The sequence below is a fragment of the Bombina bombina genome, chromosome 7 (assembly GCF_027579735.1).
Source record: "Bombina bombina isolate aBomBom1 chromosome 7, aBomBom1.pri, whole genome shotgun sequence".
In the NCBI taxonomy this organism is placed as follows: domain Eukaryota; kingdom Metazoa; phylum Chordata; class Amphibia; order Anura; family Bombinatoridae; genus Bombina; species Bombina bombina.
Genome location: NC_069505.1, coordinates 642,155,869 through 642,183,293, shown reverse-complemented (window position 1 = coordinate 642,183,293; position 27,425 = coordinate 642,155,869). Strand labels below are relative to the sequence as shown.

At 43.2% G+C, this 27,425-nt stretch overlaps 1 protein-coding gene across 1 annotated transcript in view; it reads left to right on the top strand.

The window, feature by feature from the left end:
• RTN2 (reticulon 2) overlaps positions 1-27,425 on the top strand; it is a 355,692-nt gene that overhangs the window by 221,488 nt on the left and 106,779 nt on the right. Inside the window, exon 7 of the mRNA XM_053689756.1 lies at positions 16,643-16,712. Within this exon, the coding sequence (XP_053545731.1) occupies positions 16,643-16,712 (70 nt within the window). The remainder of the gene's footprint in view (positions 1-16,642; positions 16,713-27,425) is intronic.

The following is a 27,425-nucleotide window of genomic DNA, read 5'->3' as shown; positions in this document are numbered from 1 at the left end:
TGAATCTAGGCCCATCTTATCTCATATGTAATGAATCTAGGCCCCTCTCACTGATATCTTATATGTAATGAATCTAGGCCCATCTTATCTCATATGTAATGAATCTAGGCCCCTCTCACTGATATCTTATATGTAATGAATCTAGGCCCATCTTATCTCATATGTAATGAATCTAGGCCCCTCTCTCCTCCCCTGTCATAGATACTACTGGCCCCTCTCACCGGTATCTCATATGTAATGAATTTAGGCCCCTCTCTCTTTCGCTGGCATATATACTACTGGCCCCTCTCACTAATATTTCATATGTAAAAATAGAAAAAGAGACAGATGCGCCACATAGCCCAATATTGTTTGTTCCAAAAATGTATAGTGGTAGTGTGTAAGGTTACACTCACATGTATTGTAGCACTCCAAATAGTGCAGTGGGAGCAGTCTGGGATCTATGACAGTCACCCAGCAGACCGACCTCTTGGGAAGGATAGGAGATCTGTGATATAAAAAACAAAAGACACAAAGGTGCCTATATGGCCTAGTACAGTTTAAACCAAGGGGAATGCTATATAGATGGTATAATATGCACTCACATTTGTTGTAGCATCTCCTGTAATGCTAATATGGCAGGATGGGATCAATACAGTCACCCAACAGACTTGTGCAAGGCAGACAAGATACGCCAAATCTCCAGGAGGTCCAAAGGGCCAAGGAATTGGTCCAAATAATATCAAAATGATGCAGCAAGTGTTTTTATAAAAAGTAATCAACTTTCTTTATTAAAACAGATTTAAAAACAAGCGACGCGTTTCTCAGCCACAGGCTGTTTCATCAGGCTTATAAAAATTATAAAAAAACACTTGCTATATATACACCAAACAATTGAGTCAGGATAATTGGCCACACTTGTAGGGGGAGTGGCTCATAGACATCTGGACTCATGTAATAACCAATCACAACATATTTAAACATTGTAGACATAGCAACAAATTGATAAACATTAATCATATTAAAAACATAGTATCATTTCATAAGATCCCAAATAGTTACTCTATGTATTTTTCAGAGGTCACTTGATATTGCATAATACATGAAATTGTTTGCAACTATTTGGGATCTTATGAAATGATACTATGTTTTTAATATGATTAATGTTTATCAATTTGTTGCTATGTCTACAATGTTTAAATATGTTTGTTACATTTTGTTAAATGAATTGTGATTGGTTATTACATGAGTCCAGATGTCTATGAGCCACTCCCCCTACAAGTGTGGCCAATTATCCTGACTAAATTGTTTGGTGTATATATAGCAAGTGTTTTTTTATCATTTTTATAAGCCTGATGAAACAGCCTGTGGCTGAGAAACGCGTTGCTTGTTTTTAAATCTGTTTTAATAAAGTAAGTTGATTACTTTTTATAAAACCACTTGCTGCATCATTTTGATATTATTTGGACCAATTCCTTGGCCCTTTGGACCTCCTGGAGATTTGGCGTATCTTGTCTGCCTTGCACAAGTCTGTTGGGTGACTGTATTGATCCCATCCTGCCATATTAGCATTACAGGAGATGCTACAACAAATGTGAGTGCATATTATACCATCTATATAGCATTCCCCTTGGTTTAAACTGTACTAGGCCATATAGGCACCTTTGTGTCTTTTGTTTTTTATATCACAGATCTCCTATCCTTCCCAAGAGGTCGGTCTGCTGGGTGACTGTCATAGATCCCAGACTGCTCCCACTGCACTATTTGGAGTGCTACAATACATGTGAGTGTAACCTTACACACTACCACTATACATTTTTGGAACAAACAATATTGGGCCATGTGGCGCATCTGTCTCTTTCTTTTGCATGATGTACCGAGTCCACGGATTCATCCTAACTTGTGGGATATTGTCCTTCCTGACAGGAAGTAGCAAAGAGAGCACCACAGCAGAGCTGTCTATATAGCTCCCCCCTTAACTTCACCCCCAGTCATTCTCTTTGCTGGCTCTAAGCAGGAAGAGTAAAGAGAAGAGGTGTTAAACTGTTAGTTTTTATTTCATCTTCAATCAAGAGTTTGTTATTTTTAAATGGTACCGGTGTTGTACTATTTGCTCTCAGGCAAGACATAGATGAAGATTTCTGCCTGGAGGATGATGATCTTAGCATTTGTAACTAAGGTCCACTGCTGTTCCCACATGAGCTGAGGAGTACAGGAAAACTTCAGTGTGAGGAACGGTTCTTGCTATACAGCAATGAGGTATGTTCAGTCATTTTTCTGAAGAGACTGTTAACTCAGAAAGGCTGACAGTATCCCATTAGGGGAAGGGTAAGCAGTAATCCTAGTATGAAAGAGGTGTTACGGTTACCCTTAGTCTCGCTGAGAGATGGACCGCTTAGTAGCCTGGATTCCTATTGCTGAAGAGGGGAGAAACTGCTTTCCATAGTATTCTATATGAGTCTCGCAAATGTAGAATAATCCCCCTTAGCTGTCGTACAGCTAGGATACCCTTCTGCCCACAAAAACGAGTCAACGCTGCGATTGAGGGACAACCAAGAACTGAGGACTGGGATGCCCAGCCTGCTTTTTATTTAGGTTACATGCACACAGGGCACTCCCAGGGGGGGAAGCATAAAATCCCCCATCACACATTTAGACAAAGCCCTTGGACAGGCCACCGCAGATAACAAGTACACACAAGAAAACAATTGAGTCCTTCTTATCACCTAGCAGTGAATGCTTATCACAAACTTAATTACAGTACACAATATGCTAGGAAACCTGCCTCAGAAAATAGTTTTCTCAAAACTGAACAGAGTTAACCCTTTATGAAATGATACTTGTTACAGTTTTCTTGGAGACCTTCTTAGGCGCTGGCTTGGCTGGTTCAGGCATTGCTGCTGGGAAATAAGTTTCTTCACAACAAAATAACTAATGCTTCTGTAACAGTGCTCCCTTTCTGTGGAACACTCTGGCAGACACGGTCTGACCCCTTTTCGGGGCAGACTAAGGCTGTCCAGACCGCTGGTTATGCGGGGCTGAGGTCGGTTTGTCTGGACAACCCGTCGGCGTTGCCATTCTGTTTCCCAGGTCTGTAAGTAATGGTGAAATTGAAGGGTTGCAACGATAAACTCCAACGTAATAGCCTGCCATTATCTCCAGAGACCCGGTTCAGCCACACCAACGGGTTATGGTCGGTGACCAGAGTGAACTCCTGCCCATATAAATAGGGAGTCAATTTCTTTAATGCCCACACCAAAGCCAAACACTCCTTTTCGACCGCTGCATAGCTGACTTCGCGGGGCAGGAGCTTCCGGCTGATGTAGGCAACTGGATGCTCCCCTCCATCTTCGCCTACTTGGCTGAGGACGGCTCCCAGCCCGAACATGGAAGCATCTGTATGGACGATAAAACGTTTGTTAAGGGCTGGAGCCGCCAAGACAGGAGCGTTAATTAGAGCATTTTTGAGAGCCTGGAAAGCCGTTTCACAGTGGGGAGACCACAGGACCTGTCGAGGTAAGTTCTTCTTGGTCAAGTCAGTCAGGGGTTTGGCAAGTGTGCTGTAGTCTGGTACGAACCGTCTATAGTACCCTGCCGTGCCCAGGAAGGCTAGGACCTGAGTCTTAGTGATGGGGGTGGGCCAATTGGCGACAGCTTCTATCTTGGCCGGCTCTGGTCGCTGCTTTCCACACCCCACCCGGTGACCCAGGTACTGTACCTCGGCCATCCCAAAGTGGCATTTTTCTGGCTTCAGAGTCAGGCCAGCAGCCCGGATCTGATCCAGAACCATTCCTATGTGAGCTAAGTGGTCCTCCCATGACTCACTGTGGATCGCTATGTCGTCCAGGTAGGCGCAAGCAAAACTCTGGAAGCCATCCAGGAGCCTATCCACCAAGCGCTGGAATGTAGCTGGGGCATTCTTCATCCCAAACGGCATTACCCTAAACTGATATAAGCCGAATGGGGTGACGAATGCCGACTTGGGGATAGCCTCCGGGGCCAGGGGAATCTGCCAGTAACCTTTGCAGAGGTCAATAGTGGTCAGGTAATTTCCCCTGGCTATACGATCGAGTAGCTCGTCTACCCTGGGCATAGGGTAAGCGTCCGTCACGGTCTTTTCATTGAGCCTCCGATAGTCTACGCAGAACCGGGTGGTCCCATCTTTCTTGGGCACCAAGACAACTGGGGAGGCCCAGGGACTATCGGAGGGCTCAATTACCCTGAGTTGGAGCATCTCATCGATCTCCTTCTTCATTCCTATCCTAACTGCTTCGGGGATTCGGTACGGAGCTTGGCGCAAGGGAGCTTGTCCCGGAGTATCTACCTGGTGGGTGGTTAAAGTAGTGTACCCTGGCTTCGGGGAGAAGGTGAGGTGTTTGGACTGTAGGAGTTGGTTGAGCTGCTCCCTTTCAGTGGGGCTAAGTCGGTCTCCTATCTGAACCTGAGCCACTATACCTGTGGGGAGACTCTTTTCTAATAGGTCTGGAATGGGTAGACTGTCGGGGCCTTCCTGAGGGGAACAACATACGGCCGTCACGTTCTCTGGTCGCTCAAAATATTCCTTGAGCATGTTTACATGGAATGTCTTTCTAAGATTGTTGTCGTGGCAGCTAGCTATCACATAAGTGGTGTCTCCCCTTTTCTCTACGATCTGGTAGGGGCCCTGCCAGGACGCCTGCAATTTGTCTGTCTTCACCGGCTTAAGTACTAACACCTTTTGTCCTATGGTAAAGATTCTCTTTCGGGCCCCCCGATCGTACCATACTTTCTGTCTTCTCTGGGCCGACTGGAGATTAGCCCGCACGGATTTGGCTAATTGCTCCATTCGGTCCCTGAGTTCCAGCACGTATGGCACAATGGGGACACCGTCAGTCTCCATCTCTCCCTCCCAGTGCTCCCGGATCAGGTTTAGGGGTCCCCGTACCTTTCTTCCGTAGAGCAACTCGAAGGGAGAGAACCCTGTCGTTTCCTGGGGCACCTCCCGATAAGCAAAAAGGAGGTGCGGCAGGAAGCGTTCCCAGTCTCGGTATTCCTGAGTGAACGTCTTGAGCATTTGCTTGAGGGTCCCATTGAACCTCTCACACAGCCCGTTCGTCTGGGGGTGGTATGGGGAGCTCAGGAGGGACTTAATTTTGCAAACCTGCCAGAGTTGTTGGGTCAATTCAGCCGTAAATTGGGTGCCTCGGTCGGATAGGATTTCTTTTGGAAATCCTACCCGGGAGAACACCTGTACTAGTGCATTCGCTACCGTATCTGCTTGTATGTTGGATAGGGCGACAGCCTCTGGGTATCTGGTAGCGTAGTCCACTACGGTAAGAATGTAGCGCTTACCGGAGGGACTAGGGGTAGCCAGTGGTCCCACTAGGTCAATAGCAACCCGGCTGAAGGGTTCCTCTACAATGGGCATATTTACTAGATGGGCTTTAGGGTGATCGCCTCGCCTTCCTACTCGTTGACACACATCGCAGGTGTTACAGTAAGTTCTAACGTCAGCGTGTACCCCTGGCCAAAAGAACGTGTGAGTAATGCGGTGTAGGGTACGGGTTACAGCTAGGTGGCCTGCTAAGGGGATGTCGTGGCCTATCTTGAGGATTTCTTGACGGTATTTGTGGGGCACTACCAGCTGTCGCCTACGCTGTCCCCTTTTCTCTGTCCAGCGGTATAGTTTCCCTTTTTCCCATAAGAATGTTTCATTATCTGCCCCGCCCCCTCCGGTCTCTGCTCGTTCCCGGTACTTTTGTAAGGTCGGGTCAGTCTTAGACTCTGTCTCGAAAGCATCTGGGGTGTCCCAGGGTATGGGGCCTAACATGTCAGGCAAGGTCGGGGTAGGTCTTACCTGTGTCTCCCGCACTGGTGAGAGTTCTCGCTCCGTCCGGGCTTGGGCCCGTGTAGTCACTGGGTCCGCCTCGTTGCATACTGGAGCATAGGCAGAAGTCATGGGGCCCAAATCATTGCCCAGTAGTACTTCGGCAGGTAAATTATCCATTATGCCCACGTTCACAGCCCCCTTTCCCGCTCCCCAATCAAGATGCACTTTAGCTGTTGGAATTTTGTACACATCCCCCCCCGCCACTCTAACGGCCACAGTCTGTCCAGATCGCTTGTGCTCCGGCACCAAATGACTCTGTACCAGCGTGATAGTAGCCCCTGTGTCTCTCAATCCCTCGGTAGATCGCCCCTCGAGCCATACCTTCTGCCGATGGTGCTGGCGGTTATCTGAGGCAGCATATACAGGGTCCGCCTCGTGAAGCGGCCCCAAATATTCCTCCATAGGGGCCTCTTGGTTAACACAGAGGGTCCGGGCCGGACGATATGCCCCAGAGGGGTAATTGTAATTCCTGGGTGTCTGGTGCGTATTAAGGGGGCAGCTAGCCATGAAATGCCCTGGTTGCTTGCATCGGTGGCAAGTCGGTCTGGGACGCTCAGAGCTGTTATTGGGTGGTCCTGAGTGTCGGGCGGGCCCTGCGGGCACCGGGGCTCGGAATTCAGCACGAGGGGGTGCACGGTAAACCTCTCTGGGTTCGTGAAGACGGGAGTCATAATGTTCATCGGCCAATTTGGCTGCTTCTTCTAAGGTAGAAGGTCGCCTGTCTCGCAGCCATTCCTTCCCTTGCTGTTCCATGCCATTATAAAAATGTTCTAAGAGAAACAATTGTAAAATTTCCTCACCAGTCACCGCTTTACTTCCGCTCATCCAGTGATTTGCCGCTCTCCGCATTCGGTGCGCCCATTCCATATGGGTATCGTTAGGCTTCTTTTTCGTGCCCCGAAACTGTCGGCGATACGCGTCCGGAGTTACTGCGTACCGTCGCAACAGTGTCTCCTTAACTAGCTCATACTGTGTCACTTCCTCAGCACCCAGAGTACGAAAGGCTTCCAGGGCTCGCCCGGATAGTTTCCCAGACAATATCGTGGGCCACTCCCTGTTGGGAATCTGGTGCAGGGCACATTGCCTTTCGAAGTCCGCCAAATATTCATCAATCCCTGTCTCGCTCTCTAGGAAGGGTCGAAATGCCGCATAGGGTATCTTGGGCCTCCCAGCATTTTCGACAGGGATGATTACCTGCGGGGCTTCAGCATTGCGGTGTGCGTTCGCTAGGTTGAGTTCGTGGGCTCGAGTCTCTCGTATATCCTTGTCCGCTTCCGCCATCAACTGCTGTACCAATTCCATGGAGGGGTTCGGCCCGTACAGTGAGAGCCTCTCCCGAACAATCCTGGTTTTTTCGTCACTAATCGTGGTCGGTGTTTCCGCCATTGTGAAGCTCTGATCCAGTTCGGTCAATTCTGCGATCAGCTCTCTCCTCGGCCGGTTGCTGGCGTACCCCCCTCTGCTTTCAAGTAAATCCTTTAGGGTTGTACGCTTCAATTTTTCGTAAGCGCTCTCCATCCGTTCTGTACCTCTCCTAGGAAATCCAGGAAAAATCCCACCGCTGCCGCCAAATGTTACGGTTACCCTTAGTCTCGCTGAGAGATGGACCGCTTAGTAGCCTGGATTCCTATTGCTGAAGAGGGGAGAAACTGCTTTCCATAGTATTCTATATGAGTCTCGCAAATGTAGAATAATCCCCCTTAGCTGTCGTACAGCTAGGATACCCTTCTGCCCACAAAAACGAGTCAACGCTGCGATTGAGGGACAACCAAGAACTGAGGACTGGGATGCCCAGCCTGCTTTTTATTTAGGTTACATGCACACAGGGCACTCCCAGGGGGGGAAGCATAAAATCCCCCATCACACATTTAGACAAAGCCCTTGGACAGGCCACCGCAGATAACAAGTACACACAAGAAAACAATTGAGTCCTTCTTATCACCTAGCAGTGAATGCTTATCACAAACTTAATTACAGTACACAATATGCTAGGAAACCTGCCTCAGAAAATAGTTTTCTCAAAACTGAACAGAGTTAACCCTTTATGAAATGATACTTGTTACAGTTTTCTTGGAGACCTTCTTAGGCGCTGGCTTGGCTGGTTCAGGCATTGCTGCTGGGAAATAAGTTTCTTCACAACAAAATAACTAATGCTTCTGTAACAAGAGGTTTTACTAGCTTGCATAAAGGGCTAAAAAATGTTTTGGGCACTCAGTTTGTTTATGTAAAATTGGTACAAACATTTGTGTGTTCTGGGAGTAACGTTTAGGTTTATGGGACGTTTGCTTGAGGGGTCATTTGGCTTATTTTGGGTTTGTTATAACCCACATGGTTTCAAACTAAGTTTGTTAGATTTGAGTAGGCCCCAGTAACATCGAGTGAGGTGGGCGGGGCCTATTTTCGCGCCTCAGTTGCGCATTTAGTTATACAGACAAGCAGCAAGCAACTTCTCCTGAGGTCCTGATCATCTTCTGAGGGCCTATTCGAAGCTTTAACCCCGTATTAGCATTCCTAAGGGCAGGTAGGGCCACAGCAGGGCTGTGGCAAGGTGCTTATAGGGGTGTTTAACCGGTTTTAGACCTTTTTCAATCCGTTTTTTTTCATTTGGAGGTTTATTGCTTATTAACTTGTGGTGCAATCCTTCTAAGGCTTAGTGGGTACACTTAAAATTTCAGAAAAATTGAAGCAATTTTAACCTGTTTTGCAGTTTGTGTATGCCTTTTTTTCTCTTAAAGGCACAGTACCGTTTTTGCAAATTGTGTTTTTTTCATTAAATAAAGTGTTTTCCAAGCTTGCTTGCTTTATTACGAGTCTGTTAAACATGTCTGACACTGAGGAAACTCATTGTTCAATTTGTTTAGAAGCCATTGTGGAACCCCCTCTTAGAATCTGTCCCACTTGTACTGATATGTCTATAAATTACAAACAGCATATTTTGACTTATAAAAGTTTGGCATTAGATGATTCTCAGACAGAAGGAAATCAGGTTTTGCCATCTAGTTTTCCCCAAGTGTCACAACCAGTAACGCCCGCACAAGCGACACCGAGTACTTCTAGTGCGTCTAATTCTTTCACCTTGCAAGATATGGCTTCAGTTATGAATACTACCCTCACAGAGGTTTTATCTAAGCTGCCTGGGTTGCAAGGGAAGCACAGTAGCTCTGGGTTAAGAACAAATGCTGAGCCTTTAGTAGCCGTATCCGATATTCCCTCACAATGTTCTGAAGTAGGGATGAGGGATTTGCTGTCTGAGGGAGAGATTTCTGATTCAGGAAAGATGTTCCCTCAGACAGATTCAGATATGACGGCATTTAAATTTAAGCTAGAGCACCTCCGCTTATTGCTCAGGGAGGTTTTAGCTACTCTGGATGATTGTGACCCTATTGTCGTTCCAGAGAAATTGTGTAAAATGGACAAATATTTAGAGGTTCCTGTCTACACTGATGTTTTTCCGGTCCCTAAGAGGATTTTGGACATTGTTACTAAGGAGTGGGATAGACCAGGTATTCAGTTCGCTCCCCCTCCTGTTTTTAAGAAAATTTTTCCCATTTCTGACACCATAAAGGACTCATGGCAGACGGTCCCTAAGGTGGAGGGAGCTATTTCTACCCTGGCTAAGCGTACAACTATACCTATTGAAGACAGTTGTGCTTTCATTGATCCTATGGATAAAAAATTAGAGGGTTTCCTAAAGAAAATTTTTGCTCATCAAGGTTTTCTTCTTCAACCTATAGCGTGCATTGTTCCTGTAACCACTGCAGCTGCCTTTTGGTTTGAGGCTTTAGAAGAGGCTCTTCAGATGGAGACCCCACTAGATGATATTTTGGACAGAATTAAGGCTCTTAACCTCTTCCCCTGCTGCAAAGCAAGAGGGGAACTTTGCTCAATCCAAGCCAACCTGGAGACCTAATCAGGCTTGGAACAAGAGTAAACAGGCCAAAAAGCCTGCTGCTGCCACTAAGTCAGCATGAAGGGGTAGCCCCCGGTCCGGGACCGTATCTAGTAGGGGGCAGACTCTCTCTCTTTGCTCAGGCCTGGGCAAGAGACGTTCAGGATTCCTGGGCAGTAGAAATTGTAACCCAGGGATACCTTCTAGATTTTAAGGATTCCCCTCCAAGGGGGAGGTTCCATCTGTCTCAATTGTCTGTAAAACCGACAAAAAGAGAGGCGTTCTTACGCTGTGTAGAAGACCTCTTTACCATGGGAGTGATCTTTCCAGTTCCAAAAGCAGAACAGGGGCAGGGGTTCTACTCCAATCTGTTTATAGTTCCCAAAAAGGAGGGAACCTTCAGACCAATTCTGGATCTCAAGATCCTAAACCAATTCCTAAGAGTTCCATCTTTCAAGATGGAGACCATTCGGACTATCTTACCATTGATCCAGGAGGGTCAATATATGACCACCGTGGACTTAAAGGATGCGTATCTACACATTCCTATCCACAAAGATCATCACCAGTTCCTCAGGTTCGCCTTTCTGGACAAGCATTATCAGTTTGTGGCTCTTCCTTTCGGGTTGGCCACGGTGCCGCAAATCTTCACGAAGGTGCTAGGGTCCCTTCTGGCGGTTCTAAGGCCACGGGGCATAGCAGTGGCGCCTTATCTAGACGACATTCTAATTCAAGCGTCGTCCTTCCAACTAGCCAAGTCTCACACGGACTTAGTGTTGGCCTTTCTAAGGTCTCACGGGTGGAAAGTGAACGTAAAAAAAGAGTTCTCTTTCCCCCCTCACAAGAGTTTCATTTCTAGGGACTCTGATAGACTCGGTGGACATGAAAATATTTCTGACGGAGGTCAGGAAATCAAAGATTTTGTCCACCTGCCGAGTTCTTCATTTCATTCCTCGGCCATCAGTGGCTCAGTGTATGGAGGTAATCGGACTAATGGTAGCGGCAATGGACATAGTTCTGTTTGCTCGCTTGCATCTCAGACCACTGCAACTATGCATGCTCAATCAGTGGAATGAAGATTATGCGGATTTATCTCCTCAGATAAATCTGGATCAAGAGACCAGAGACTCTCTTCTTTGGTGGTTGTCACAGGATCATCTGTCCCAGGGAATGTGTTTCTGCAGGCCAGAATGGGTTATAGTGACGACAGACGCCAGTCTTCTGGGCTGGGGTGCAGTCTGGAATTCCCTGAAAGCTCAGGGTTTGTGGACTCGGGAGGAGGCTCTCCTACCGATAAATATTCTGGAATTAAGAGCGATATTCAATGCTCTCCAGGCATGGCCTCAGCTGGCTTCGGCCAGATTCATCAGGTTTCAGTCGGACAACATCACGACTGTGGCTTATATCAATCATCAGGGAGGAGCAAAGAGTTCCTTAGCGATGATAGAGGTCTCAAGGATAATCCAATGGGTAGAGGCTCACTCTTGCCATCTGTCAGCGATCTATATCCGAGGTGTAGAGAACTGCGAGGCAGATTTTCTAAGTCGTCAGACTTTTCATCCGGGGGAGTGGGAACTCCATCCAGAGGTGTTTGCTCAGCTGGTGCGGCTATGGGGCACACCAGAGTTGGATCTGATGGCGTCTCGTCAGAACGCCAAACTTCCTTGTTACGGCTCCAGGTCAAGGGATCCTCAGGCTGTACTGATAGATGCTCTAGCAGTACCCTGGTCGTTCAACCTGGCTTATGTGTTTCCACCTTTCCCTCTCCTTCCACGTCTGATTGCCAGAATCAAACAGGAGAGAGTGTCGGTGATTTTGATAGCGCCTGCGTGGCCACGCAGGACTTGGTATGCAGACCTGGTGGACATGTCATCCCTTCCACCATGGTCTCTGCCATTGAGACAGGACCTTCTGACTCAAGGTCCATTCAAGCATCCAAATCTAATTTCTCTGCAACTGACTGCTTGGAGATTGAACGCTTGATTCTATCAAAGCGGGGTTTCTCTGAGTCAGTCATAAATACCTTGATTCAGGCTCGAAAGCCTGTTACCAGGAAAATTTATCATAAGATATGGCGTAAATATCTTTTTTGGTGCAAATCCAAAGGCTTCTCCTGGAGTAAAATCAGAATTCCTAGGATTTTGTCTTTTCTCCAAGAGGGATTGGAGAAAGGATTATCAGCTAGTTCCCTAAAGGGACAGATATCTGCTCTGTCTATTTTGTTGCACAAGCGTCTGGCAGATGTTCCAGACGTTCGGGCTTTTTGTCAGGCTTTAGTTAGAATTAAGCCTGTGTTTAAACCTATTGCTCCGCCATGGAGTCTAAATTTAGTTCTTAGAGTTCTTCAGGGGGTTCTGTTTCCATAGATATTAAGCTTTTATCTTGGAAAGTTTTGTTCCTAGTTGCTATCTCTTCAGCTCGAAGAGTTTCTGAACTATCTGCATTACAATGTGACTCACCTTATCTGGTGTTCCATGCTGATAAGGTGGTTTTGCGTACCAAGCCTGGGTTCCTACCTAAGGTTGTTACTAACAGGAATATCAATCAAGAAATTGTTGTTCCTTCTCTGTGTCCTAATCCTTCTTGTAAGAAGGAACGTCTGTTGCAAAACTTGGACGTGGTTCGTGCTTTGAAATTTTATTTGCAGGCAACCAAAGATTTTCGTCAAACATCTTCTTTGTTTGTTGTCTATTCTGGAAAGCGTAGGGGTCAAAAGGCTACGGCGACTTCTCTTTCCTTTTGGCTGAAAAGCATCATCAGTTTGGCTTATGAGACTGCTGGACAGCAGCCTCCTGAAAGGATTACAGCTCATTCTACTAGGGCGGTAGCTTCCACATGGGCTTTTAAAAATGATGCTTCTGTTGAACAGATTTGTAAGGCTGCGACTTGGTCTTCGCTTCATACCTTTTCCAAATTTTACAAATTTGATACTTTTGCTTCTTCGGAGGCTATTTTTGGGAGAAAGGTTTTGCAAGCAGTGGTGCCTTCCATTTAGGTTCCTGTCTTGTCCCTCCCTTCATCCGTGTTCTAAAGCTTTGGTATTGGTATCCCACAAGTTAGGATGAATCCGTGGACTCCGTACATCATGCAAAAGAAAACAAAATTTATGCTTACCAGATAAATTTCTTTCTTTTGCGATGTACCGAGTCCACGGCCCGCCCTGTCTATTCAAGACAGATAGTATTTTTTTATGTAAACTTCAGTCACCTCTGCACCTTATAGTTTCTCCTTTTCTTCCTTGGCCTTCGGTCGAATGACTGGGGGGTGGAGTTAAGGGGGGAGCTATATAGACAGCTCTGCTGTGGTGCTCTCTTTGCTACTTCCTGTCAGGAAGGACAATATCCCACAAGTTAGGATGAATCCGTGGACTCGGTACAACGCAAAAGAAAGAAATTTATCAGGTAAGCATAAATTTTGTTTTTTCTATTTTTAGATTGCTGTCCTTAGATCCAGGCCGGGTCCTCCACAGATTGCTGCCCCTATCAATACCATCAATTTATCAAGAGACTATTTGCTCTTTCATATATTGTGAATTCAACCATTCATGGTGAAATTATATTTGATTAATTTTGTTTCATATATACTTAATCATATTATTGTGTTATACACACTTGGGAGATCATACTAATTGATGTTTGATTTGTCATGAAATTGGGGTATAACCTGTCTTATTGCAATTAAGTGACTAGTATTAGTCTATATTTTGTGTACTGTTCTAAGGGCGCCCCCTATCTAGTAGAGTAATATTTCATATGCAATGAATCTAGGCCCCTCTCACTGATATCTCATATGTAATTAATCTAGGCCCCTCTCTCCTCCCCTGGCATAGATACTACTGACCCCTCTCACTGATATCTCATATGTAATGAATCTAGACCGCTCTCTCCTCCCCTGTAATAGATACTACGGGTCCCTCTCACTGATATCTCATATGTAATGAATCTAGGTCCCTCTCACTGATATCTCATATGTAATGAATCTAGGCCCCTCTCTCCTCCCCTGTCATAGATACTACTGGTCCCTCTCACTGATATCTCATATGTAATGAATCTAGGCCCCTCTCTCCTCCCCTGTAATAGATACGACTGGTCCCTCTCACTGATATCTCATATGTAATTAATCTAGGCCCCGCTCTCCTCCCCTGTCATAGATACTACTGTCCCCTCTCACTGATATCTCATATGTAATGAATCTAGGCCCCTCTCTCCTCCCCTGTAATAGATACGACTGGTCCCTCTCACTGATATCTCATATGTAATTAATCTAGGCCCCGCTCTCCTCCCCTGTCATAGATACTACTGCACCCTCTCACTGATATCTCATATGTAATGAATCTAGGCCCCTCTCTCCTCCCCTGTAATAGATACGACTGGTCCCTCTCACTGATATCTCATATGTAATTAATCTAGGCCCGGCTCTCCTCCCCTGTCATAGATACTACTGGCCCCTCTCACTGATATCTCATATGTAATGAATCTAGGCCCCTCTCTCCTCCCCTGTCATAGATACTACTGGCCCCTCTCACTGATATCTCATATGTAATGAATCTAGGCCCCTCTATCCTCCCCTGTAATAGATACGACTGGTCCCTCTCACTGATATCTCATATGTAATTAATCTAGGCCCCGCTCTCCTCCCCTGTCATAGATACTACTGCCCCCTCTCACTGATATCTCATATGTAATGAATCTAGGCCCCTCTCTCCTCCCCTGTCATAGATACTACTGGTCCCTCTCACTGATATCTCATATGTAATTAATCTAGGTCCCTCTCACTGATATCTCATATGTAATGAATCTAGGCCCCGCTCTCCTCCCCTGTCATAGATACTACTGCCCCCTCTCACTGATATCTCATATGTATTGAATCTAGGCCCCTCTCTCCTCCCCTGTAATAGATACGACTGGTCCCTCTCACTGATATCTCATATGTAATGAATCTAGGCCCCTCTCTCCTCCCCTGTCATAGATACTACTGGCCCCTCTCACTGATATCTCATATGTAATGAATCTAGGCCCCTCTCTCCTCCCCTGGCATAAATACTACTGGCCCCTCTCACTGATATCTCATATGTAATTAATCTAGGCCCCTCTCTCCTCCCCTGTCATAGATACTACTGGCCCCTCTCACTGATATCTCATATGTAATGAATCTAGGCCACTCTCTCCTCCCCTGGCATAAATACTACTGGCCCCTCTTACTGATATCTCATATGTAATGAATCTAGGCCCCTCTCACTGATATCTCATATGTAATTAATCTAGGCCCCTCTCTCTTCCCCTGGCATAGATACTACTGACCCCTCTCACTGATATCTCATATGTAATGAATCTAGGCCCCTCTCTCCTCCCCTGGCATAGATACTACTGGCCCCTCTCACTGATATCTCATATGTAATGAATCTAGGCCCCTCTCATCTCATATGTAATGAATCTAGGCCCCTCTTCTCCCCTGGCATAGATACTACTGTCCCCTCTCACTGATATCTCATATGTAATGAATATAGGCCCCTCTCTCCTCCCCTGTCGTAGATACTACTGGCCCCTCTCACTGATATCTCGTATGTAATGAATCTAGGCCCCTCTCTCCTCCCCTGTAATAGATACGACTGGTCCCTCTCACTGATATCTCATATGTAATGAATCTAGGCCCCTTTCTCCTCCCCTGGCATAGATACTACTGGCCCCTCTCACTGATATCTCATATGTAATGAATCTAGGCCCCTCTCACTGATATTTCATATGTAATGAATCTAGGTCCCTCTCTCTTCCCCTGGCGTAGATACTACTGACCCCTCTTACTAATATCTCATATGTAATGAATCTAGGCCACTCTCTCCTCCCCTGTCATAGATACTACTGGCCCCTCTCACTGATATCTCATATGTAATGAATCTAGGCCCATCTCACTGATATCTCATATGTAATTAATCTAGGCACCTCTCTCCTCCCTTGTCAAAAATAATACTGGTCCCTCTCAGATAATACTGGCTAGATTCATTAGTGAATCTAGCCTCCTCTCATCTCCCCAGTGAAAGAGAATACTCTCAGAGATAACACAGGCTTAGTGAATTTAGGCCCCTCACGTCTGCAGAGAGAATACAAACCCTCCTTACTGATCTCACAGCTTAGTGAATTTTGGCAATTGTTATTTATCTTTCAGGGTTCAACTCCACCCTCACTGCGATGCATGTAGAGCTCTCTAATTTATGGTGAATCTAAACCTCACTCTATCTGACCCCTCTCTATCTTGGTGTTTTTCTCTAACTTAATGAATATCTTCCCCTTTCATTATCAAGTCTTTATTTGAAAAGCAAGAATGTAAAACGTAGGAGCCGGCCCATTTTTTGTTTTAACACCAAGGTTGCTTTTGCCGATTGGTGGCTAAATGTAGCCACCAATCAGCAAGCTGAACCAAAAATGTGCCGGCTCCTTAGTTTAGATTCCTGCTTTTTCAAATAAAGATAGCAAGAGAACGAAAAAAAATTGATAATAGGAGTAAATCAGAAAGTTCCTTAAAGGGACACTAAGCCCCCCCCCCCCCCCAAAAAAAATGTCATGATTCAGATAGACAATACAATTTTAAACAAAATTTCAATTTACTTCTATTATCTAATTGGCTTCAATCTTCAGATATGCTTTGTTGAAGAAATAGCAATGAACGTGGGTGAGCAAAAACACGAGGCATCTGTGTGCAGCCACCAATCAGCAGCTAATGAGCCTATCTAGATATGCTTTTCAGCAAAGGGTATCAAGATAATGAAGCAAATGACATAATAGGAGTAAATTAGAAAGTTGTTTTAAATTGCTTCTCTATCTGAATCATTAAAGAAAAAACTGGGGTTTAGCGTCCCTTTAATGATTAGATGTCATATAATAGACTGAAAAGCCTCTCTCTCTATGCAGTTCCTGCTCCTCCTCTACCTCCTCACGTACGTTGGTGCAGTATTGAATGGGATCACACTATTACTGCTGGGTAAGTAGTGTGTAAGTATTACTTCTGTATAGTAGTGCGTTATACACTGAGCTGTGCAGTCATGTGTAGTAATGTAGTACTGCAGTCATGTGTAGTAATGTAGTACTGCAGTCATGTGTAGTAATGTAGTACTGCAGTCATGTGTAGTAATGTAGTACTGCAGTCATGTGTAGTAATGTAGTACTGCAGTCATGTGTAGTAATGTAGTACTGCAGTCATGTGTAGTAATGTAGTACTGCAGTCATGTGTAGTAATGTAGTACTGCAGTCATGTGTAGTAATGTAGTGTAGTACTGCAGTCATGTGTAGTAATGTAGTGTAGTAATGTAGTGCAGTACTGAAGTCATGTGTAGTAATGTAGTGTAGTACTGCAGTCATGTGTAGTAATGTAGTGTAGTACTGCAGTCATGTGTAGAAATGTAGTGTAGTACTGCAGTCATGTGTAGTAATGTAGTGTAGTATGGCAGTTATGTGTAGTAATGTAGTACTGCAGTCATGTGTAGTAATGTAGTGTAGTACTGCAGTCATGTGTAGTAATGTAGTACTGCAGTCATGTGTAGTAATGTAGTACTGCAGTCATGTGTAGTAATGTAGTGTAGTACTGCAGTCATGTGTAGTAATGTAGTGTAGTAATGTAGTGCAGTACTGCAGTCATGTGTAGTAATGTAGTGTAGTACTGCAGTCATGTGTAGTAGTGTAGTACTGCAGTCATGTGTAGTAATGTAGTGTAGTACTGCAGTCATGTGTAGTAATGTAGTACTGCAGTCATGTGTAGTAATGTAGTGTAGTACTGCAGTCATGTGTAGTAATGTAGTGTAGTACTGCAGTCATGTGTAGTAATGTAGTGTAGTACTGCAGTTATGTGTAGTAATGTAGTACTGCAGTTATGTGTAGTAATGTAGTACTGCAGTCATGTGTAGTAGTGTAGTACTGCAGTCATGTGTAGTAATGTAGTGTAGTACTGCAGTCATGTGTAGTAATGTAGTGTAGTACTGCAGTCATGTGTAGTAATGTAGTGTAGTACTGCAGTCATGTGTAGTAATGTAGTGTAGTACTGCAGTTATGTGTAGTAATGTAGTACTGCAGTCATGTGTAGTACTGCAGCCATGTGTAGTAATGTAATGTAGTACTGCAGCCATGTGTAGTAATGTAGTGTAGTGCTGCAGTCATGTGTAGTAATGTAGTGTAGTGCTGCAGTCATGTGTAGTAATGTAGTACTGCAGCCATGTGTAGTAATGTAGTGTAGTACTGCAGTCATGTGTAGTAATGTAGTGTAGTACTGCAGTCATGTGTAGTAATGTAGTGTAGTGCTGCAGTCATGTGTAGTAATGTAGTGTAGTGCTGCAGTCATGTGTAGTAATGTAGTGTAGTACTGCAGTCATGTGTAGTAATGTAGTGTAGTAATGTAGTGCAGTACTGCAGTCATGTGTAGTAATGTAGTGTAGTACTGCAGTCATGTGTAGTAATGTAGTGTAGTACTGCAGTCATGTGTAGTAATGTAGTGTAGTAATGTAGTGCAGTATTGCAGTCATGTGTAGTAATGTAATGTAGTACTGCAGTCATGTGTAGTAATGTAGTGTAGTACTGCAGTCATGTGTAGTAATGTAGGTGTAGTACTGCAGTCATGTGTAGTAATGTAGTGTAGTACTGCAGCCATGTGTAGTAATGTAGTGTAGTACTGCAGCCATGTGTAGTAATGTAGTGTAGTACTGCAGCCATGTGTAGTAATGTAGTGTAGTACTGCAGTCATGTGTAGTAATGTAGTGTAGTACTGCAGTCATGTGTAGTAATGTAGTGTAGTACTGCAGTCATGTGTAGTAATGTAGTGTAGTACTGCAGTCATGTGTAGTAATGTAGTGTAGTAATGTAGTGCAGTACTGCAGTCATGTGTAGTAATGTAGTGTAGTACTGCAGTCATGTGTAGTAATGTAGTGTAGTACTGCAGTCATGTGTAGTAATGTAGTGTAGTAATGTAGTGCAGTACTGCAGTCATGTGTAGTAATGTAGTGTAGTACTGCAGTCATGTGTAGTAATGTAGTGTAGTACTGCAGTCATGTGTAGTAATGTAGTGTAGTACTGCAGTCATGTGTAGTAATGTAGTGTAGTACTGCAGTCATGTGTAGTAATGTAGTGTAGTAATGTAGTGCAGTACTGCAGTCATGTGTAGTAATGTAGTGTAGTACTGCAGTCATGTGTAGTAATGTAGTGTAGTACTGCAGTCATGTGTAGTAATGTAGTGTAGTACTGCAGTCATGTGTAGTAATGTAGTGTAGTACTGCAGTCATGTGTAGTAATGTAGTGTAGTGCTGCAGTCATGTGTAGTAATGTAGTACTGCAGTCATGTGTAGTAATGTAGTGTAGTGCTGCCGTCATGTGTAGTAATGTAGTGTAGTACTGCAGTCATGTGTAGTAATGTAGTGTAGTGCTGCAGTCATGTGTAGTAATGTAGTGTAGTACAGCAGTCATGTGTAGTAATGTAGTGTAGTACTGCAGTCATGTGTAGTAATGTAGTGTAGTACTGCAGTCATGTGTATTAATGTAGTGTAGTACTGCAGTCATGTGTAGTAATGTAGTGTAGTGCTGCAGTCATGTGTAGTAATGTAGTGTAGTACTGCAGTCATGTGTAGTAATGTAGTGTAGTACTGCAGTCATGTGTAGTAATGTAGTGTAGTAATGTAGTGCAGTACTGCAGTCATGTGTAGTAATGTAGTGTAGTACTGCAGTCATGTGTAGTAATGTAGTGTAGTACTGCAGTCATATGTAGTAATGTAATGTAGTGCTGCAGTCATGTGTAGTAATGTAGTGTAGTACTGCAGTCATATGTAGTAATGTAGTGTAGTGCTGCAGTCATGTGTAGTAATGTAGTGTAGTACTGCAGTCATGTGTAGTAATGTAGTGTAGTAATGTAGTGCAGTACTGCAGTCATGTGTAGTAATGTAGTGTAGTACTGCAGTCATGTGTAGTAATGTAGTGTAGTACTGCAGTCATGTGTAGTAATGTAGTACTGCAGCCATGTGTAGTAATGTAGTGTAGTACTGCAGTCATGTGTAGTAATGTAGTGTAGTACTGCAGTCATGTGTAGTAATGTAGTGTAGTAATGTAGTGCAGTACTGCAGTCATGTGTAGTAATGTAGTGTAGTACTGCAGTTATGTGTAGTAATGTAGTACTGCAGTTATGTGTAGTAATGTAGTACTGCAGTCATGTGTAGTAGTGTAGTACTGCAGTCATGTGTAGTAGTGTAGTACTGCAGTCATGTGTAGTAATGTAGTGTAGTACTGCAGTCATGTGTAGTAATGTAGTGTAGTACTGCAGTCATGTGTAGTAATGTAGTGTAGTACTGCAGTTATGTGTAGTAATGTAGTACTGCAGTCATGTGTAGTACTGCAGCCATGTGTAGTAATGTAATGTAGTACTGCAGCCATGTGTAGTAATGTAGTGTAGTGCTGCAGTCATGTGTAGTAATGTAGTGTAGTGCTGCAGTCATGTGTAGTAATGTAGTACTGCAGCCATGTGTAGTAATGTAGTGTAGTACTGCAGTCATGTGTAGTAATGTAGTGTAGTACTGCAGTCATGTGTAGTAATGTAGTGTAGTACTGCAGTCATGTGTAGTAATGTAGTACTGCAGTCATGTGTAGTAATGTAGTGTAGTGCTGCAGTCATGTGTAGTAATGTAGTGTAGTGCTGCAGTCATGTGTAGTAATGTAGTGTAGTACTGCAGTCAAGTGTAGTAATGTAGTGTAGTAATGTAGTGCAGTACTGCAGTCATGTGTAGTAATGTAGTGTAGTACTGCAGTCATGTGTAGTAATGTAGTGTAGTACTGCAGTCATGTGTAGTAATGTAGTGTAGTAATGTAGTGCAGTATTGCAGTCATGTGTAGTAATGTAATGTAGTACTGCAGTCATGTGTAGTAATGTAGTGTAGTACTGCAGTCATGTGTAGTAATGTAGGTGTAGTACTGCAGTCATGTGTAGTAATGTAGTGTAGTACTGCAGCCATGTGTAGTAATGTAGTGTAGTACTGCAGCCATGTGTAGTAATGTAGTGTAGTACTGCAGCCATGTGTAGTAATGTAGTACTGCAGTCATGTGTAGTAATGTAGTGTAGTACTGCAGTCATGTGTAGTAATGTAGTGTAGTACTGCAGTCATGTGTAGTAATGTAGTGTAGTAATGTAGTGCAGTACTGCAGTCATGTGTAGTAATGTAGTGTAGTACTGCAGTCATGTGTAGGTAATGTAGTGTGAGTACTGCAGTCATGTGTAGTAATGTAGTGTATTACTTGCAGTCATGTGTAGTAATGTAGTGTAGTACTGCAGTCATGTGTAGTAATGTAGTGTAGTACTGCAGTCATGTGTAGTAATGTAGTGTAGTAATGTAGTGCATTACTGCAGTCATGTGTAGTAATGTAGTGTAGTACTGCAGTCATGTGTAGTAATGTAGTGTAGTACTGCAGTCATGTGTAGTAATGTAGTGTAGTACTGCAGTCATGTGTAGTAATGTAGTGTAGTACTGCAGTCATGTGTAGTAATGTAGTGTAGTGCTGCAGTCATGTGTAGTAATGTAGTGTAGTGCTGCAGTCATGTGTAGTAATGTAGTACTGCAGTCATGTGTAGTAATGTAGTGTAGTGCTGCCGTCATGTGTAGTAATGTAGTGTAGTACTGCAGTCATGTGTAGTAATGTAGTGTAGTGCTGCAGTCATGTGTAGTAATGTAGTGTATGTAGTTTTCAGTCCATGATAGATAGTGTAGGATGTAGTACATGCTGTCCATGTGTTAGTAGTGTAGTACTGCAAGTCTGTGTAGTAATGTCGTGTAGTCCTGCAGTCCTGTGTAGTAATGTAGTGTAGTGCTGCAGACATTGTGTAGTAATGTAGTGTAGTACTGCAGTCATGTGTCGTAATGTAGTGATCGTACTGCAGTCTTGTGATAGTAATGTAGTGTGAGTAATGTAGTCAGTACTGCAGTCCTGTAGGTAGTGAATGTAGTGTAGTAGCTCGCAGACATGTGTAGTATGTAGTGTAGTAGCCTGGGGGCAGTCATGCTGTAGTAATGTAATGTTACTGCAGCCATGTGTAGTAATGTAGTGTAGTAATGCAATATAGTAATGTAATGTAGTGCTGCAGTCATGTGTAGTAATGTAAGTGTAGTACTGCAGTCATGTGTAGTATTGTAGTACTGCAGCCTTGTGTAGTAATGTAGTGTAGTACTGCAGTCATGTGTAGTAATGTAGTGTAGTACTGCAGTCATGTGTAGTAATGTAGTGTAGTACTGCAGTCAGTGTTAGTAATGTAGTACTGCAGTCATGTGTAGTAATGTAGTGTAGTGCTGCGAGTCATGTGTAGTAATGTAGTGTAGTACTGCAGTCATGTGTAGTATTGTAGTGTAGTACTGCAGTCATGTGTAGTAATGTAGTGTAGTACTGCAGTCATGTGTAGTAATGTAGTGTAGTACTGCAGTCATGTGAAGTAATGTAGTGTAGTACTGCAGTCATGTGTAGTAGTGTATGTGTAGTAATGTAGTGAAGTACTGCAGTCATGTGTAGTAATGTAGTGTAGTACTGCAGTCATGTGTAGTAATGTAGTGTAGTACTGCAGTCATGTGTAGTAATGTAGTGTAGTACTGCAGTCATGTGTAGTAATGTAGTGTAGTACTGCAGTCATGTGTAGTAATGTAGTACTGCAGTCATGTGTAGTAATGTAGTGCTGCAGTCATGTGTAGTAATGTAGTGTAGTGCTGCAGTCATGTGTAGTAATGTAGTGTAGTACTGCAGTCATGTGTAGTAATGTAGTGTAGTACTGCAGTCATGTGTAGTAATGTAGTGTAGTACTGCAGTCATGTGTAGTAATGTAGTGTAGTAATGTAGTGCAGTACTGCAGTCAAGTGTAGTAATGTAGTGTAGTACTGCAGTCATGTGTAGTAATGTAGTGTAGTACTGCAGTCATGTGTAGTAATGTAGTGTAGTACTGCAGTCATGTGTAGTAATGTAGTGTAGTACTGCAGTTATGTGTAGTAATGTAGTACTGCAGTCATGTGTAGTAATGTAGTGTAGTACTGCAGTCATGTGTAGTAATGTAGTGTAGTACTGCAGTCATGTGTAGTAATGTAGTGTAGTACTGCAGTCATGTGTAGTAATGTAGTACTGCAGTCATGTGTAGTAATGTAGTGTAGTACTGCAGTCATGTGTAGTAATGTAGTGTAGTACTGCAGTCATGTGTAGTAATGTAGTGTAGTAATTTATGGCTACTGCAGTCATGTGTAGTAATGTAGTGTAGTACTGCAGTCATGTGTAAGTAGTGTAGTACTGCAGTCATGTGTAGATAATGTAGTGTGTACAGCAGTCATGTGTAGTAATGTAGAACTGCAGTCATGTGTAGTAATGTAGTGTAGTACTGCAGTCATGTGTAGTAATGTAGTGTAAGTACAGCAGTCATGTGTAGTAATTTAGTACTGCAGTCATGTGTAGTAATGTAGTTTAGTACTGCCAGTTATGTGTAGTAATGTAGTGTACTGCAGACATGTGTAGTAGTGTAGTACTGCAGTCATGTGTAGTAATGTAGTGTAGTACTGCAGTCATGTGTAGTAATGTAGTGTAGTACTGCAGTCATGTGTAGTAATGTAGTGTAGTACTGCAGTCATGTGTAGTAATGTAGTGTAGTACTGCAGTTATGTTAGTATGTAGTACTGCATCATGTGTAGTACTGCAGTCATGTGTAGTAATGTAATGTAGTACTGCAGTCATGTGTAGTAATGTAGTGTAGTGCTGCAGTCATGTGTAGTAATGTAGTGTAGTGCTGCAGTCATGTGTAGTAATGTAGTACTGCAGTCATGTGTAGTAATGTAGTGTAGTACTGCAGTCATGTGTAGTAATGTAGTGTAGTACTGCAGTCATGTGTAGTAATGTAGTGTAGTACTGCAGTCATGTGTAGTAATGTAGTGTAGTTCTGCAGTCATGTGTAGTAATGTAGTGTAGTGCTGCAGTCATGTGTAGTAATGTAGTGTAGTACTGCAGTCATGTGTAGTAATGTAGTGTAGTAATGTAGTGCAGTACTGCAGTCATGTGTAGTAATGTAGTGTAGTACTGCAGTCATGTGTAGTAATGTAGTGTAGTACTGCAGTCATGTGTAGTAATGTAGTGTAGTAATGTAGTGCAGTACTGCAGTCATGTGTAGTAATGTAGTGTAGTACTGCAGTCATGTGTAGTAATGTAGTGTAGTACTGCAGTCATGTGTAGTAATGTAGTGTAGTACTGCAGTCATGTGTAGTTATGTAGTACTGCAGTCATGTGTAGTAATGTAGTGTAGTACTGCAGTCATGTGTAGTAATGTAGTGCAGTACTGCAGTGCAGTACTGCAGTCATGTGTAGTAATGTAGTGTAGTACTGCAGTCATGTGTAGTAATGTAGTGTAGTACTGCAGTCATGTGTAGTAATGTAGTGTAGTACTGCAGTCATGTGTAGTAATGTAGTACTGCAGTCATGTGTAGTAATGTAGTGTAGTACTGCAGTCATGTGTAGTAATGTAGTACTGCAGTCATGTGTAGTAATGTAGTGCAGTACTGCAGTCATGTGTAGTAATGTAGTGTAGTACTGCAGTCATGTGTAGTAATGTAGTGTAGTACTGCAGTCATGTGTAGTAATGTAGTGTAGTAATGTAGTGCAGTACTGCAGTCATGTGTAGTAATGTAGTGTAGTACTGCAGTCATGTGTAGTAATGTAGTGTAGTACTGCAGTCATGTGTAGTAATGTAGTGTAGTACTGCAGTCATGTGTAGTAATGTAGTGTAGTACTGCAGTCATGTGTAGTAATGTAGTACTGCAGTCATGTGTAGTAATGTAGTGTAGTACTGCAGTCATGTGTAGTAATGTAGTGCAGTACTGCAGTCATGTGTAGTAATGTAGTGTAGTACTGCAGTCATGTGTAGTAGTGTAGTACTGCAGTCATGTGTAGTAATGTAGTGTAGTACTGCAGTCATGTGTAGTAATGTAGTACTGCAGTCATGTGTAGTAATGTAGTGTAGTACTGCAGTCATGTGTAGTAATGTAGTGTAGTACTGCAGTTATGTGTAGTAATGTAGTACTGCAGTCATGTGTAGTAATGTAGTTTAGTAATGTAGTTTAGTACTGCAGTTATGTGTAGTAATGTAGTACTGCAGTCATGTGTAGTAGTGTAGTACTGCAGTCATGTGTAGTAATGTAGTGTAGTACTGCAGTCATGTGTAGTAATGTAGTGTAGTACTGCAGTCATGTGTAGTAATGTAGTGTAGTACTGCAGTCATGTGTAGTAATGTAGTGTAGTACTGCAGTTATGTGTAGTAATGTAGTACTGCAGTCATGTGTAGTACTGCAGTCATGTGTAGTAATGTAGTGTAGTGCTGCAGTCATGTGTAGTAATGTAGTGTAGTGCTGCAGTCATGTGTAGTAATGTAGTACTGCAGCCATGTGTAGTAATGTAGTGTAGTACTGCAGTCATGTGTAGTAATGTAGTGTAGTACTGCAGTCATGTGTAGTAATGTAGTGTAGTACTGCAGTCATGTGTAGTAATGTAGTACTGCAGTCATGTGTAGTAATGTAGTGTAGTGCTGCAGTCATGTGTAGTAATGTAGTGTAGTGCTGCAGTCATGTGTAGTAATGTAGTATAGTACTGCAGTCATGTGTAGTAATGTAGTGTAGTAATGTAGTGCAGTACTGCAGTCATGTGTAGTAATGTAGTGTAGTACTGCAGTCATGTGTAGTAATGTAGTGTAGTACTGCAGTCATGTGTAGTAATGTAGTGTAGTACTGCAGTCATGTGTAGTAATGTAGTTTAGTAATGTAGTGCAGTAATGCAGTCATGTGTAGTAATGTAGTGTAGTACTGCAGTCATGTGTAGTAATGTAGTGTAGTACTGCAGTCATGTGTAGTAATGTAGTGTAGTACTGCAGTCATGTGTAGTAATGTAGTGTAGTACTGCAGCCATGTGTAGTAATGTAGTGTAGTACTGCAGCCATGTGTAGTAATGTAGTGTAGTACTGCAGTCATGTGTAGTAATGTAGTGTAGTACTGCAGTCATGTGTAGTAATGTAGTGTAGTACTGCAGTCATGTGTAGTAATGTAGTGTAGTAAAGCAGTCATGTGTAGTAATGTAGTACTGCAGTCATGTGTAGTAATGTAGTGTAGTGCTGCAGTCATGTGTAGTAATGTAGTGTAGTACTGCAGTCATGTGTAGTAATGTAGTGTAGTACTGCAGTCATGTGTAGTAATGTAGTGTAGTAATGTAGTGCAGTACTGCAGTCATGTGTAGTAATGTAGTGTAGTACTGCAGTCATGTGTAGTAATGTAGTGTAGTACTGCAGTCATGTGTAGTAATGTAGTGTAGTACTGCAGTCATGTGTAGTAATGTAGTTTAGTAATGTAGTGCAGTACTGCAGTCATGTGTAGTAATGTAGTGTAGTACTGCAGTCATGTGTAGTAATGTAGTGTAGTACTGCAGTCATGTGTAGTAATGTAGTGTAGTACTGCAGCCATGTGTAGTAATGTAGTGTAGTACTGCAGCCATGTGTAGTAATGTAGTGTAGTACTGCAGCCATGTGTAGTAATGTAGTGTAGTACTGCAGTCATGTGTAGTAATGTAGTGTAGTACTGCAGTCATGTGTAGTAATGTAGTGTAGTACTGCAGTCATGTGTAGTAATGTAGTGTAGTACTGCAGTCATGTGTAGTAATGTAGTGTAGTAATGTAGTGCAGTACTGCAGTCATGTGTAGTAATGTAGTGTAGTACTGCAGTCATGTGTAGTAATGTAGTGTAGTACTGCAGTCATGTGTAGTAATGTAGTGTAGTACTGCAGTCATGTGTAGTAATGTAGTGTAGTACTGCAGTCATGTGTAGTAATGTAGTGTAGTAATGTAGTGCAGTACTGCAGTCATGTGTAGTAATGTAGTGCAGTACTGCAGTCATGTGTAGTAATGTAGTGTAGTACTGCAGTCATGTGTAGTAATGTAGTTTAGTAATGTAGTGCAGTACTGCAGTCATGTGTAGTAATGTAGTGTAGTACTGCAGTCATGTGTAGTAATGTAGTGTAGTACTGCAGTCATGTGTAGTAATGTAGTGTAGTACTGCAGTCATGTGTAGTAATGTAGTGTAGTACTGCAGTCATGTGTAGTAATGTAGTGTAGTACTGCAGCCATGTGTAGTAATGTAGTGTAGTACTGCAGCCATGTGTAGTAATGTAGTGTAGTACTGCAGTCATGTGTAGTAATGTAGTGTAGTTCTGCAAGTCCAGTGTGTAGTAAGTGTAGTGTAAGTACTGCAGTCATGTGAGTATGAGTGTAGTAATGTAGTGCAGTACTGCAGTCATGGTGTAGTAATGTAGTGTAGTACTGCAGTCATGTGTAGTAATGATAGTGTAGTACGGCAGTCATGTGTAGGCTATATTAGTGTAGTATGTAGGCAGTATCTGCAGTCATGTGTAGTAATGTAGTGTATGACTATGCAGTCATGTGTAGTAAATTAGTGTAGTAGCTGCAGTCATGACGTATATGAAAGATGTAGTAGCTGCAGATCATGTTGTAGTAATGTGCGTGTTAGTAGCGTGCAGAGTCATGTGTAGTAATGTAGTGTAGTACTGCAGGTCATGTGTAGTAATTGTTAGTGTATAATGTTTCTGTACTGCAGTCATTGTGGTAGTAATGTAGTGTAGTAGCTGGCAGTCATGTGTATAATTGTAGGGTAGTACTAGCAGT